General features: G+C 38.6%; 1 protein-coding gene across 3 annotated transcripts; it reads right to left on the minus strand.

Moving 5' to 3' along the window:
• Positions 1-3,355: 3,355 nt before the first annotated feature.
• LOC102235203 (melanocortin receptor 4) lies at positions 3,356-10,478 on the minus strand. Of its 3 annotated transcripts, none has more exons than XM_023330019.1 (2): positions 9,538-10,478; positions 3,356-3,377 (listed from the first exon to the last, which is right to left on the minus strand). In XM_023330019.1, exons 1-2 carry the CDS (start codon positions 10,476-10,478, stop codon positions 3,356-3,358), a joined length of 963 nt encoding a protein of 320 aa, XP_023185787.1. The 3 variants fall into 3 exon arrangements, with proteins under 3 accessions (XP_023185787.1, XP_023185786.1, XP_005817681.3); XM_023330018.1 differs by lacking the exon at positions 3,356-3,377 and adding an exon at positions 9,093-9,504; XM_005817624.3 differs by lacking the exon at positions 3,356-3,377 and having other exon boundaries at positions 9,093-10,478.
• Between the last annotated feature and the right edge of the window lie 2,855 nt (positions 10,479-13,333).

The following is a 13,333-nucleotide window of genomic DNA, read 5'->3' on the forward strand; positions in this document are numbered from 1 at the left end:
TTACAAACAGACGACATATAAGACAATCACCAGTTTGTCCAGGAGTTGTTGTAGCAGCAAATTCACTATAATATCAAAACAAAGATGCGACAATTTGAAAAACGGACCTCAAAAAGACTGAAAAAGTTACCAGGAGGAAGACTTTTCTCACAATTTTAGCTTTTGAAAAGCTACATCGAAATAATACATCTCGAAAAATGTCCTTTTAGACCAAATTATGTGCTCAGCACTATGTTTGGAAAAAAACAAATGTAGCATATTAGCAAAAATGTTGTAGCAAATGTCAAGCATGAGAGTGGAGGAGTGATGATGTGGGCTTTGTTTGCAGCTTGCACTCATTGGTTTTTATGCCAGTATATATAAATATAAGGTCAAATGTGAAGGTGTCTATGTGTGAGCTGAAGCTTAGAACAAACTGGGTCATCAAACAGAGTGACAAACATTCAACCGAATGACTTAAAATGAAAACAATCGATGTGTTGTGATAAAAACCTGAAGACTAATACGCCTGCTGTATGCTTGTGATTTTACAAGCTGTTAAGTCTTGGAGTTAACTTGGTTTTTAGGAAATCCATTTTGTTCTGTTTTTAATTAACAGAACAATAAACTCATGAAGATTATTTTTGTAGCACAAAAACAAATGTGAAAGTGTCACAATTTCCAGCTGATTTAATGATGTTCTTGTTATTCTGACAGAAACTCGTAAGGTTATCTAAAATGATTTTTTCAGCAGTGCAGGTTATTTCTTAAACCTCAGAGGTATAATTAGCACATAAAGCTGCTCAACATTCTCTCTGTTGTTAAGATACTTTTTATTTATGTTCCATAGGAGCTATGAGTAAGAGTGTATTTATAGGAATAACATCTTTTAATTTTTTATTTTAACATTGGTACTTAGTGTTTGAGAAGAACTTCCAGAAAACTGAAAAGATGCTGAAACACTGAAATGTGCTGTAGAAATAAACTTGACTTATGATTATATAACACTCACATACAACAACATATGAACCATAAGAATGGCATTCTCTGCTTCTTTTATTAACTTCCCATTGAGACACTATTATCTCACTATCAACGCTGTAGTCATGGAAACCTGCAGGGATGAACAAATCCAACCCTCAGAAATCCAAGGAACAATCCAAGGAAATCCTATACTCAAAATGTCGATCATCTGAAAAAAATGTGTTTCAATGTTGGAGGCAGATGCCCTTCATGCTTCCAAGCAAAGATGTAGTTTGCACGAACAAACCAAGTTATGAAAACAATCAACAGCACGAACAATAAAAAACTCAACTCAACTGGCTCTTATCCCTTTCAGCATGAAGCCACACCAGGCCACAGAAATGGATTTTAAAGGTACTGCGCCAATCCCACTTGTCCAGTATAGCAGAAAATGGGCCTCAGTTGTTCACCAATCAAATGTGGAGACAAGACAGTTACAAAAAAACTTAAGTACAGACTGAACATCATCAGGATTTCTATCTCCTGAAAAGCCACTGATTTCCACTCCAAACTGGGATCAAACGTTCAGGCAGAATGGAGTGTCTTCTTCTTCAGAGGTTTTTGTCTTGTGTTCGTCAGTTGTTTTTGGCGTAGCGCCCCCACAGGTGAGGAGAGGATGCTGCAAAGGGGCTTGATTTGTTTGACTCAGCGCAGTGTGAAAAAGAACCGCAGCAGCTGAAAATGTAACAAATGTTGCAATTTTGGTTCCAAATTGAACCGAATCTACTGGACTATAAGGTTAGAGACACCACTTGTAAAGCTTTAAATCATTTCATCCAACAAATGTTTGCAGCTTTCATGTTCTGTCTTTCAAATCATAATTACCCCCACTTCAATAATTTTCATTTTTATCGTTAGAGGCACTGACTAATGTTTTTTAATTTAAAATAATGTGATTTAGTCTTGATCTGTGTTTATGTGCAAATGTTACTTGCTAATGACTCCATCACTGCTTGAATGTCTCTTGTTAGCGCTGGAATTAGTCTTATCGTGTTACTGCTACGTTGATTTGTGTCTGATTTTTCCTATAACAGGCAGATAAAACTGAAAGGACTGAAAATGAACGCTTCAGCCACTTGTGATATAACAGTGATTAACCACCTGCAGACTTAGCATTTTCACTCCACACAACAGCTGTCACCTCCCTGATAGAGGTGCATCGATTAGAACGGCTCCGACTCTGGTTCTGCTCCAACGAGGTTTATATCACATCCAAACGACTTTCACCACGCATTCACATTTCTGAGTGAAGAAATACTCTACAGTCTGGATGTGATTTATGTAAGAGATCCCTTATTGTAACCATGAAAGATTAAATGTTCAAACTAAATCTGTTTGTATGCACCTCTCTTCGTTTATAGGTAAGAATATGTGGAAAAATTAAATAATTTAAGACTCAGATTTTACCTACGATTCCAAGTTTGGAAAATTTTGCCTTGATTCATTCTAGTTGTGGAAAGTTGCTATGAAAATCTGTTAGCTAACATCTATGCTCTTCCTTATCTCCGCTCTTGAAAGTTCAGCCAAAAAGCAGCAAGAAAAATAATTGGCATTCCTGGATTGGCTGCTTCAATAATAGCCAGTAGCATGTCAAGTAGCATTGCGTTGAGGTATTTCAGCTGTATTTTACATTTGCTTTATGAAAAAATCTCCAAATACTAAACTGCAAATAGGTGAGAGTCTACTCTGTGTGGTTATATACAGTAGACCACACTTTAAACCACATTTTGAAAAGTCAACATGAACTTTACTAGCCCTGTGTTTTGTTTGTATGACATATCTTAAAAGTTTTTCCACCCAGTAGTCTAATAGACTCAATTCAGATACCAAAACCTCCACATTTGTTACTTTTTCAGCTGCTGTGGTTCTCTTTCACACTGCACTGAGTCAAATGAACCAAACTCTTTGAAAAACCTGTTCCCCTCCTCGCCTGTGGGGGCGCTGCACCAAGAACAACTGAAGGAAAAGACATGAAAACATCTGAAGAAGAAACTGAGCGCAACTTCCTTCTTTACAAAATGTAAACAAAAATGGAGCAGCATTTGTAGGATTTCCTTTTTGTCTTTAGCAACTGCAGTCAGGGGACCATACAGAAGTGTTCCAAGGGCCACAAATGGCCCCCAGGCCACACTTTGGACACCCCTGTTCTAGACAAATGAACTAGAGTTTGATTAAAGTGAAATAAACAGGACCGGTGTGAAAGACTCACTTATGTAATACAAAGATTTAATCTAATTTAACCAAAAATGGTTAAGATTAAGCCTAATGATTATTACTATTTATGTCTTTAAATATTACACAGAATCATTTTCGGTTGCAGTCTGACAGGTTTGTATCAGGGAATTATCACTTTCTAACAAAGGACACTGCTTGTGCTTTCTTTCAGCAATCAAAATGAAAGCACTGATTGACCTTAACTGAGGCCCTGACTTGGAAATAAATTCCAGCATTATTTGCCGTGGCTGGGGATGCCAGGCGCTGAGTCAACACGGACTAATTTAATGCAAGCAGCTTCGAGTACAAATCCCCAGAAGCACCGTCTGATAAGAGCCGGAGGCAGCAGAGCACAAAACGATGAAATATCCTAAAAATAATACATTTTTCAGCCTTAAATCAAGCGTAAAGAATAACGCGGAGCCACAACGCGGTGGCGATCGGTGGTCCGATCTGCTGGTTCATTGGCTGTTTGGAAGGCAGTGAGGCGAGGCTCTGACTGATAATGCTGGTTGTGGCGTTTCTCTCCAGCACATCAGGATTCAGCAGGACTCCTGGCTTAAAGATGCTGTTTGATAAGTGACACCCTGAAGAGCCAGAGATGAAGCAGCTCACTGCTTCTGCACAGCTGTGAGAATCTGACCGTTTTTAGACGGTTTGGTTTGTTTCTCACATCAATTTCATCATTTGCTCAACAGCTAGAGCGTTTTTCCTTAACAGTTATTTTTTTATTTCTTTATTATTGTTTTTAACAAATCATAAAAAAAGCAATGCTTTACACATAAGAATCAGTCATTTTAGCTACTGTACCTGTCCAAAAAGGAGTGAGGTTACTTTTTTAATTTCAACTCTTTATTACTATTCTTTAATATACTTTTGTATCAAAATACACGAGTATTTTGACACTATGATACAAAGAAAACATAATTTATAGACTCATATATACACTGCCTGGCCAAAAAAAAAGTCACCACCAAAAAATGGTCACACTCTCTAATATTTTGTTGGGCCACCTTTGGCTTTGATTACAGCCCGCATTGTCTGTGGCATTGTTTCAATAAGCTTCTGCAGGGTCACAAGATTTATTTCCATCCAGTGTTGCATTAATCTTTCACCAAGATCTTGTATTGATGATGGGAGAGTCTGACCACTGCGCAAAGCTTCTCCAGCACATCCCAAAGATTCTCAATGGGGTTAAGGTCTGGACTCTGTGGTGGCCAATCCATGTGTGAAAAAGATGTCTCATGCTCCCTGAACCACTCTTTCACAATGTGAGCCCGATGAATCCTGGCATTGTCATCTTGGAATATGCCCGTTCCATTTGGGAAGACAAAATCCATTGATGGAATAACCTGGTCATTCAGTATATTCAGGTAGTCAGCTGACCTCATTCTTTGGGCACACAATGTTGCTGAACCTAGACCTGACCAACTGCAGCAACCCCAGATCATAGCACTGCCCCCACAGGCTTGTACAGTAGGCACTAGGCATGATGGGTGCATCACTTCACCTGCCTCTCTTCTTACCCTGATGCGCCCATCACTCTGGAACAGGGTAAATCTGGACTCATCAGACCACATGACCCTCTTCCATTCCTCCAGAGTCCAATCTTTATGCTCCCTAGCAAACTGAAGCCTTTTTTTTCTGGTTAGCCTTACTGATTAGAGGTTTTCTTACGGCTACACAGCTGTTCAATCCCAACCCCTTGAGTTCCCTTCGCATTGTGCGTGTGGAAATGCTTTTGCGTTCACAATTAAACATACTCCTGAGTTCTGCTGTTGTTTTTCTTTGATTTGATTTGACCAAACGTTTAAGTAATCGCCGATCACGATCATTCAGGATATTTTTCCGACCACATTTCTTCCTGGAAGACGATGGTTCCCCACCATCCTTCCAGTTTTTAATGATGCGTTGGACAGTTCTTAACCCAATTCTAGTAGTTTCTGCAATCTCCTTAGATGTTTTCTCTGCTTGATGCATGCCAATGATTTGACCCTTCTTAAACAGACTAACGTCTTTTCCACGACCACAGGATGTGTCTTTTGCCATGGTTGTTTAAGAAATGAGGAGTTACTCATTGCATCAGCTGGGGTTAAATAACCTGTTGCCAGCTGAAAGATAATCGCCTATGCAGAACCTATCCAATAGGAGGCTTGGACCTATTTGCTTAGTTAAATCCAGGTGGAGACTTTTTTTTTGGCCAGGCAGTGTATTTTATACTATATTTCACTGATCCATCTAAGAATATTCTGTTTTATTTTATTGTTTCTAGAACAAAAGTGCAAAACTATGTAGATAAACTGGAGTGTTATATGCTCAGAATAGAAGATCAGTTCCTCAAAAAAAAGTGTCATTTTTAGCCAATTGTAAAATTCTGACGCCATAAATGTAAATGTTTTCTTATCACTTACAAAATATTTATTATTTCATCACATATTATTTTGTATTTGTGTAAACTGAAAAAAATACAATTACTTGGCTCCTATAGGATTTTTTTCTCTCCAGCTTTACAGTTAAATGGCACAGATATTTTGACTACGTCTATTTTTTATTCAATCTATTTTAAGTAGGAATAAAAATGGAGGTGTTGTAATTTAGTCCTAAATTTATTTTAAAAAATCTTTACAGGTACTTTTGTAGTTTAAATTATGCATATTACTTGAACATTTTAGCACACTGTCCAAATGTAGTAAAGAATGAACTCAACTTTACAAAAATTTCCATCTATTGATTCCAATAAGTCATAATTTTACCAAATTTTAGCCAAAGTTTTCAGATTTGTGCTCTGAAGAAGTGTTTATTTGTCGTGCTTTAACTTTGATAGTCTTTTTTTGTTCGTGATAGAGGGAACAAGTGAGTAAATTTAGTAATAGATAAAAAGAATAAAGATGTTTTTCTTTCACCTGATAAAAACAAACATTCAAATCTTCATCCTCACCATAAACCCCGTTGCAGTGGAGGCTTAGGGTTTTGTTTATCCCCCTGAGGTGCTTTTATGCTTCTGCCCTCCAAGAAATGTTTTTCAGCCTAAATGAGCAAAGTTTTGTATTTTCTTTCAGCTAAGTCTTCCTGATGGATGTGTTTCGTTCTGGGTGACCCAGCAGAGACCCTCAAATGCAAACAGCTTAGCTAACAAAGAAAAGAGAAAACACCTCTCACAAGTAAAAGCTTTCAGACGACTTATCCAGCTATTAAAATATATTAATGTGGATAAAAGCTCTCCTGCTCCAAATCCCCCATATTGTAGATTACTGTGGGGATTTAAACTTAAAATCAAAATGAAGGAGGAATTTACAGGATGTAGAAAATAGTTTGATAAATGTAACACTCTTTTAACAAAAGATTTTCAACATAAAATACATCAAAATAAATTATTCAGATGAATCTCACACAAAATAAACTTTATAGTTGTAGTCAAAACAATCAGAATAAAATAATATTTTTAACATATTTCTTAAAACTGTCACTATGTTGTGACAGTTTGTTATGAGACAGTTAATCTGTGAAAAGATCGATGTCCTCCACCTCTTCCCTGAGGTATTATTGTCGTCTGGAGAAATGCACCAAAAGCAACCAATCAGAGCCAGGAGGCGGGTCTTAGTGCTGCCAATCAACCTCACATACTCACTCTTAAATGTGATTGTGTCAGAGAAACGACTTAAACTGTTTATTTGCGGTCATTGGTCTACATACTAATAGGACCTAGCATTTATGATAGGTTATGCTGGCAGCTAGAGCAATGACAGACATCCTGGCCCTGATAGGTTGTTTCTAACCAAGCAGTGCTTTTCTGCAGATGGCAGTAGGACCACAAGGATGAGGAAGAGGAGCTAAAGCTGTCGTTTGCAGCTTCACCTGCAATAGCACCTTATAAAAGCCTTAAATTCAAGTATCTAAAATTAAGGCCTTAAAATGCCTTAAATCCAGGTAAAAAATGTAGTTTGGCCTTAAATACGATAATCACAGGTATTAAATTTTTACCAGAATTGTCTAATCATGCGTAATCTATAGTTTTTTTTCCCTCACATGCCTTTTCTGTCAGGCATAAGTTTGAGTCATACGCAGACATCTGTATTATGTACTGTTGACTAGCTGAAACATTACCCTCGCTAGCTAGTTAGCATATATGTTATTGCTGAAAAAGAAATATAACAAAGTCAGTTTTCCCGACTTTGTTCTATTAACCTTTTCCAGTTCTAGGTGATTTTTACAATCTCTTTTTCTTGATCTACTAAGAAAACTGTTGCATTTTTAATTTCCTATAAACCAAAACTAATTTGAAATTGTCTTGACATTGGAAAGAATTCAATTTCTTGCTTCTGCCACTGCTTTGAAAGCATCACTGAAGGTTTTTCAGGTGCCATTCAAGGCTGTAAAGAAAGATAAAGCCAAATTAATTGGCTTTATCAGATTGAATAGCTGCAATATATAAAATCCTCCTGAAGACGAAGTGATTATTCATCACCTACAGGGATTTCTGGAAGCCATAATTTAACGGTTTGCAATCTGAAGGTTGGATTTCCTCCCAAACTGAAGGAAACGTTGAGTTTTATCTCAGTTTTGTGCAAAATCAGAGTAAAGTTACATACAGATCTGCGGCTCAGGTTGCATTATGATTTATTCAAGTCACAGCAGCAGTGATTCACAGTACGCACTGATGGGGAAAAAAATACAAAACATGTTTTTCAGTTGCATGAGTCACATGTCAGGCGGAGCTGATAAGACACCCTGTTTACATCTGTTCTCTTGTGCATTTTGTGAGCGTTTGAATGCAATTCAAGTTTACAGAGGTGCACATTAAAAAGGCAACACTTAAAACATTAAAACTGTACATAATCTTTTTTTTCTGAGACACTTTCATACAGAATACGGTTTCTTTTTATATCACAGTGCAACACCATTAAGGCAAAGATTTAAAATAGCAGCAGGTCAGACACACAGAGAAAACCTACATTAATTATACTCCTCCCTTTCACACAAACACACTGAAAAATAGACTTACTTATAACCACATGCTTAAAGGTGCCAGTGTGAATAACTCAAATGTGCAAATTTACACAAATACTTACACAAACTTACAAGAGCGTAGACGAGAAACAAGTAGATTTTTTTTACCCTGTTTGAACCTGTGAATGATGCAATCAAATACTTCAGATTATTTCTTTAGCTCAACATTGTGCAATGTTGAACTTTCTTTGACAACTTTTAACTTAATGACATTACGTTTTTGCCTGAGGGTTTGAAGTAAACAATTCTTATTTGGTACTGAAAGTCTGCTATAAAAGAAAATAGTTTAATAATAAAGTTTAGCTGATTTGTGCTGGAAAGAGACCAATACTGTTCTTGAAATTTGTGCTGTGATGAAATCAAAGCGGTGGGTACACTTCCGCTAACCTGCTAATGTGCTAATTAGCGCATTGCAATTAGCACAATCACATTATAATTAGCTCTGCTATTAATAGCAGAGCTAATGCTTTGTTTAGCGCCTTTGCTAAACTTGCAAACATTTAGCACACCTAGCTTCCTTTAACTGAATTAAGTTTTAAAACACTAATTTATTTGGCTGTTTTGTAAACTTTCAGTTGAATAAAGGTGGCCAAAAATGAAAAAAAATAAAGCAAGTACAAGAGAGGGCGTGATTGTTCTCATAACCTTATGAAGCAATAGGCCTCCTTTTATGGCAATATCATGGTTGTGTCAGTAAACAATGGTATGATTACCTTTTAAGGCATTATTTTTATCCTTGATTACATCATAAGGCAAAGTTATGGTTACCTCAGAAATCAATGGTGTGATTAATTTAAAGAGAAAAACTCGCCTTATAAGACAGAGTTGTGATTGCAGGATTACCTTATAAGCGTAAGTTATAATTATAATGTAATGATTGCTTTATAATGCAATACTGTGGTTGCCTTATAAGGTATGATCACCTTATAAGTCAATGTTATGATTACAGTTAAGAGTAATGTCATATCACCTTATGTGGCGATGCTATAAAGTCCTACCCCAATGGTTCCATGTTCAAAAACCAATGGAGACATAAAGTAATCTCAGTTGTAACAAAGTTAGTCTCTTATCTCATTCTTAGCTGTCTAATGTGCTTTAAAAACATCATATGCCGAAGCATTTTCAATCTGTGCTGCTGCAAAACTGACATTTCAGGCTCTTCATCCTTTTAGATTCACAACATTGTGGACTGCAGACAAATCCTCTGTTAGCCAACTGTCTAATCAACCCCACTTATCCTGCAGACCTGGAGCTTTGCACTGCACACAGATTACAGATGAACTACCTGGAGCGTCTCACAGAAAGCTAATACACCAGCAGAAGATCTCCTTAAAGGTCTTCCTCATCTCCTGGCTGCGGAAAGCGTAGATGATGGGGTCGATGACGGAGTTGCACATGATGAGGATGAGGTACATGTTGAAATACGACATGAAGCAGGTGCAGTAGGGGTTCCTGGGGCAGGTGATCATCAGGATGAGGTGCAGAAAGAAGGGCGCCCAGCACACCACAAACACCCCCAGCAGGATGGTGAGGGTGATGGCGCCCTTCATGTTGGCGCGCTGCTGGATGGGCGCGTTGCCCGACAGGGCGGCGATGCGCTTCATGTGCTGGCGCGCCAGCAGGAACATGTGAACGTAGAGCGACACCATGAGGACCAGAATGGTGAAGAACATGGTGATGAGGCAGATGAGCACCATGGTGCTCTCTGAGTAGATGATGAACAGGATGCCAGAGACGGTGCAGCACGTCCAGATGCCGGCGATGACCAGCAACGCCCGCCGGATGGTGACGATGTTCTGGTACCGCAGGGCGTAGAAGATGGTGATGTAGCGGTCGATGGTGATGGCGAGCAAGCTGCAGATGGAGGCGAGCTGAGAGCTGCAGATCATGGAGTCGAACACGTAGTCCATGCTTTTGATGAACGTGACGGGGATGGTGAGGCTGCCGCCGTTGATCGTCTCCGAGGCGTTGGTGACGCTGACCAGCATGTCAGCGACCGCCAGGCTACAGATGAAGAAGTACATCGGGGAATGGAGGTTCTTGTTCTTGATGATGGCGGCGATCACCAGGATGTTCTCCAGCAGGCTGATGATGCCCAAAGTGAGAAAGACCTCGGTGGAAATCGGCAGCTGCTCGTAGCAGCCAGCAGAGGAATCCTTCTTCTCTCCGGAAACGTCTTTCTCTGGCAGAGTTCCCAGGCACAGGCTCCTGTTCAGGTGGCATGGGATCAAGCCTTGCTGAGCTGTGGAGTTCATCTTTGCTTCTTCTCTTTGTTACAGCAAGTCCTGAATGGGTTAAGATTTGGATAAGTGTCACCTTTATTTATAACTGATTCTATGATTCCTGTTTTGTAAATTTCTGTTGTCCATGTTCTTAGTCCATGATGTATCCTGGCAGCTTCATGCGCATGAAAACTCTGTCCATGAAGAAGCTGAGGAGGAAACTGACGAAGCCGATGAAAAGCAGCAGGAAACGATTCAGTTTGGGAATGTTTGGAGCGGTCCAGGATTATCTCAGCTGTTTCTTTTTCCCATTTTCATCTTTCAGCTCCTCCTCAAGCACCAAAAACAATCCTGTTGCTCTGGTTTCAGTGAAACGACGTGAGGAAGAAAAGTGGAGGAGAAACGGTGAAAGGGTGAAAAATAATCAGCCGATCATCACTTCTCAGCCACTGTGGTCTTATCCTGGTCTCACTTTCTCTCCCTCTGCTTATGTACTACCGCACACACACACACACACACACACACACACACCCTCAGCCCATCCCACCCTCCCAGATAAAGTGGGAGGTGTAGGAGGAGCAAAGTTTAGGCTGACGCATTACTCAAGGTTTTGTCATTAAAACGAATTTGTTGCAATGTTTGAAACTTTTCTGGACTGAAGAGAGTAAAACTATTATTTTATTTTATTTGGTTTATGAATGAATACATAATAATCATTCGGCTGCTGGATGATTATTATAGAAGAAGCTTGTTCGTATTTTCAATTAGTGATGTGCAGAAACCAACACTGCTTTTAATTACTATATCACTTATTATACTTATTATAAAATCGGTTCTAACAGGAGGAATAAACTTGGGTTATGTTCTCTGAATACATCTGAATTATTAATTTAATCTTAGCAAAAAATAGACACTATCAGGCATTACTGTATGGCCAATGCAAATTACTTAGCACTCTTGAAATACTAACTTACAAGCAGTGATGGCATAGTTACTTTGAAGAAGTAACTTTAATCGGATTACTGATTACTCCTTGAAAAAGTAACTTAGTTAGATTACTGACTACTAGATTTGGAAAGTAACTAAGTTACATTAAAATGAACTTTTTCAGTTACTTTCAGCAGCTGCTAACAACAACGCTCTGCCTCCTGTGAATATTACATTGATCTTTGCCAAAACTTAATTGTAAGCTATTTTATAATGGTAACATCAACAATGTGTCTCCACTTATAAGGTTGAACTGAAGAGGAGATTTTTTTAATGGTTACAACAGTAAAAACAAAAAAAAGTAATTTGTGTGGTCCACTGTTGTCTGGAAGAAGGATTTTAAATAGAAAGAGAGAGATAGATAGCATTTATTGTCATTCAACGAAATTTCCATTGCAGCTCCCGTGCAAAAGGTCAAATATATACAGTATAAATAAGCAAACACACAATAATAATAATAAAGCCCCCTTATCTCCCCCCAGCCTCCAGGTTCTGCGTTACGGCCCTGCGTTTGGTGTCAAAGCGCAGCGAACAGAGCTCCTCCTGCAGCTGCACAACTCACATGGCTGCACAGATTTGTGACACTTATCTTAATATTAATAATTATAATGGTGTTAAGTTGCCATTATAATTATTGGCAACTACGGACACGTTTATTCGTGGCTGTTTTCACATTTATTGTTCAAATTAGTCTCGATGTTTGCAGTTTTCTGGAGCGCAAAGCGAAGCTCGACATCATTCAGAGGTAATATATGAACTTGACATTAACAAAGACACAGCAAAGCGGATCATCCGGGAAATGATGGACAGGGAGAGCCTGACTAAAACTACCTTAATGACGGACAAATTCTGGGATTTATTATGAGTCTCTGCTTATTTCCAAGGCCAAATGAGTAACTTCACGTTCAAAAACGAGCCCAAAAAGGCGCAACCCGCCACTCATTAAATTTGCAAGCAACTTAAAAAAAAGAAAAACCCAAAGCCGCTTATAATAATCAAACTTGGCAACAGAAACTCAAAATAGTTCCAGTTTTTCCACCAACAAAATGCGCGTCTCCCTCCATTGTTTACATTTCTGTCGCATAGAAACGTCGGTCACTCGACAAGACGCGTAGAGGAAATACGATTAAATAACAAAAGAAAATAGTAACGCACAGTAACGCAAAACGATTTCAATAAGTAACTGTAGTCTGACTACTGGATATGAAATAGCAACGAATTAGATTACTCATCACAAAATCGACCTTATTCAGGTTTAAAGAGCTAATTAGAACTACGTCCTTCTTTGTGGGGAAGCGCCTCATCTTCCACTTGTTACACTGGGAACAATTCACAAATTAAGCGTTTGTGAGTGGTTTCCACAACCTGACACATCAGAGATTAATTTTGGTGGAAACAATTAGCTAGCCAGGTCTTCTTGTCCCACATTAGTGTCTGACCCCACATATGCTTTATTGGAGGAAGAATCAAGAACTGAGATCAACACAAATTCCTTTTCTTTATTTTATTCTATATTCTGAAAATCCCAACAACTATAATTTCTCCAGGAAGCCATTTTGTCTGGAGAACAGCAGTAAAAACTGACTCTTGTCAAACTGAGTTACCTGAAAGGTAACAACAGGATCACAGGTTACTCCTTTTACTGAGCTCCTTTACAAGAATAAAATAAAAAATATGAACTATTGATCATTTTGGAGCTTTATTTCCCGACAGCTATCCTCTCCTGACTGCGATTGTTGTGACAGCTAGCTCAAAGCGGATGAACTCCATCAGATCTCATTATGTTTACTGCTGTTTGTATTGAAGATCTGCTCTACAGAGAGCCGCGTTATGATTGTGTGTGTGTTTTAAAAACACTAAAGAAATCTGTTGAATGTTCTCAAGAGATATAGATTGGAGGA

This window comes from Xiphophorus maculatus, unplaced genomic scaffold, assembly GCF_002775205.1.
Source record: "Xiphophorus maculatus strain JP 163 A unplaced genomic scaffold, X_maculatus-5.0-male Unplaced_Scaffold_138, whole genome shotgun sequence".
Lineage (NCBI taxonomy): Eukaryota > Metazoa > Chordata > Actinopteri > Cyprinodontiformes > Poeciliidae > Xiphophorus > Xiphophorus maculatus.

Excerpts from the sequence above, each read along its gene's own strand:
- LOC102235203 (XM_023330018.1), bottom strand. The coding sequence starts at position 10,478 with ATGAACTCCACAGCTCAGCAAGGCTTGATCCCATGCCACCTGAACAGG. Across the intron at positions 9,505-9,537 it reads TTTAAGGAGATCTTCTGCTG|TTCATCTGTAATCTGTGTGC; the intron begins GTGTATTAGCTT and ends CGCTCCAGGTAG.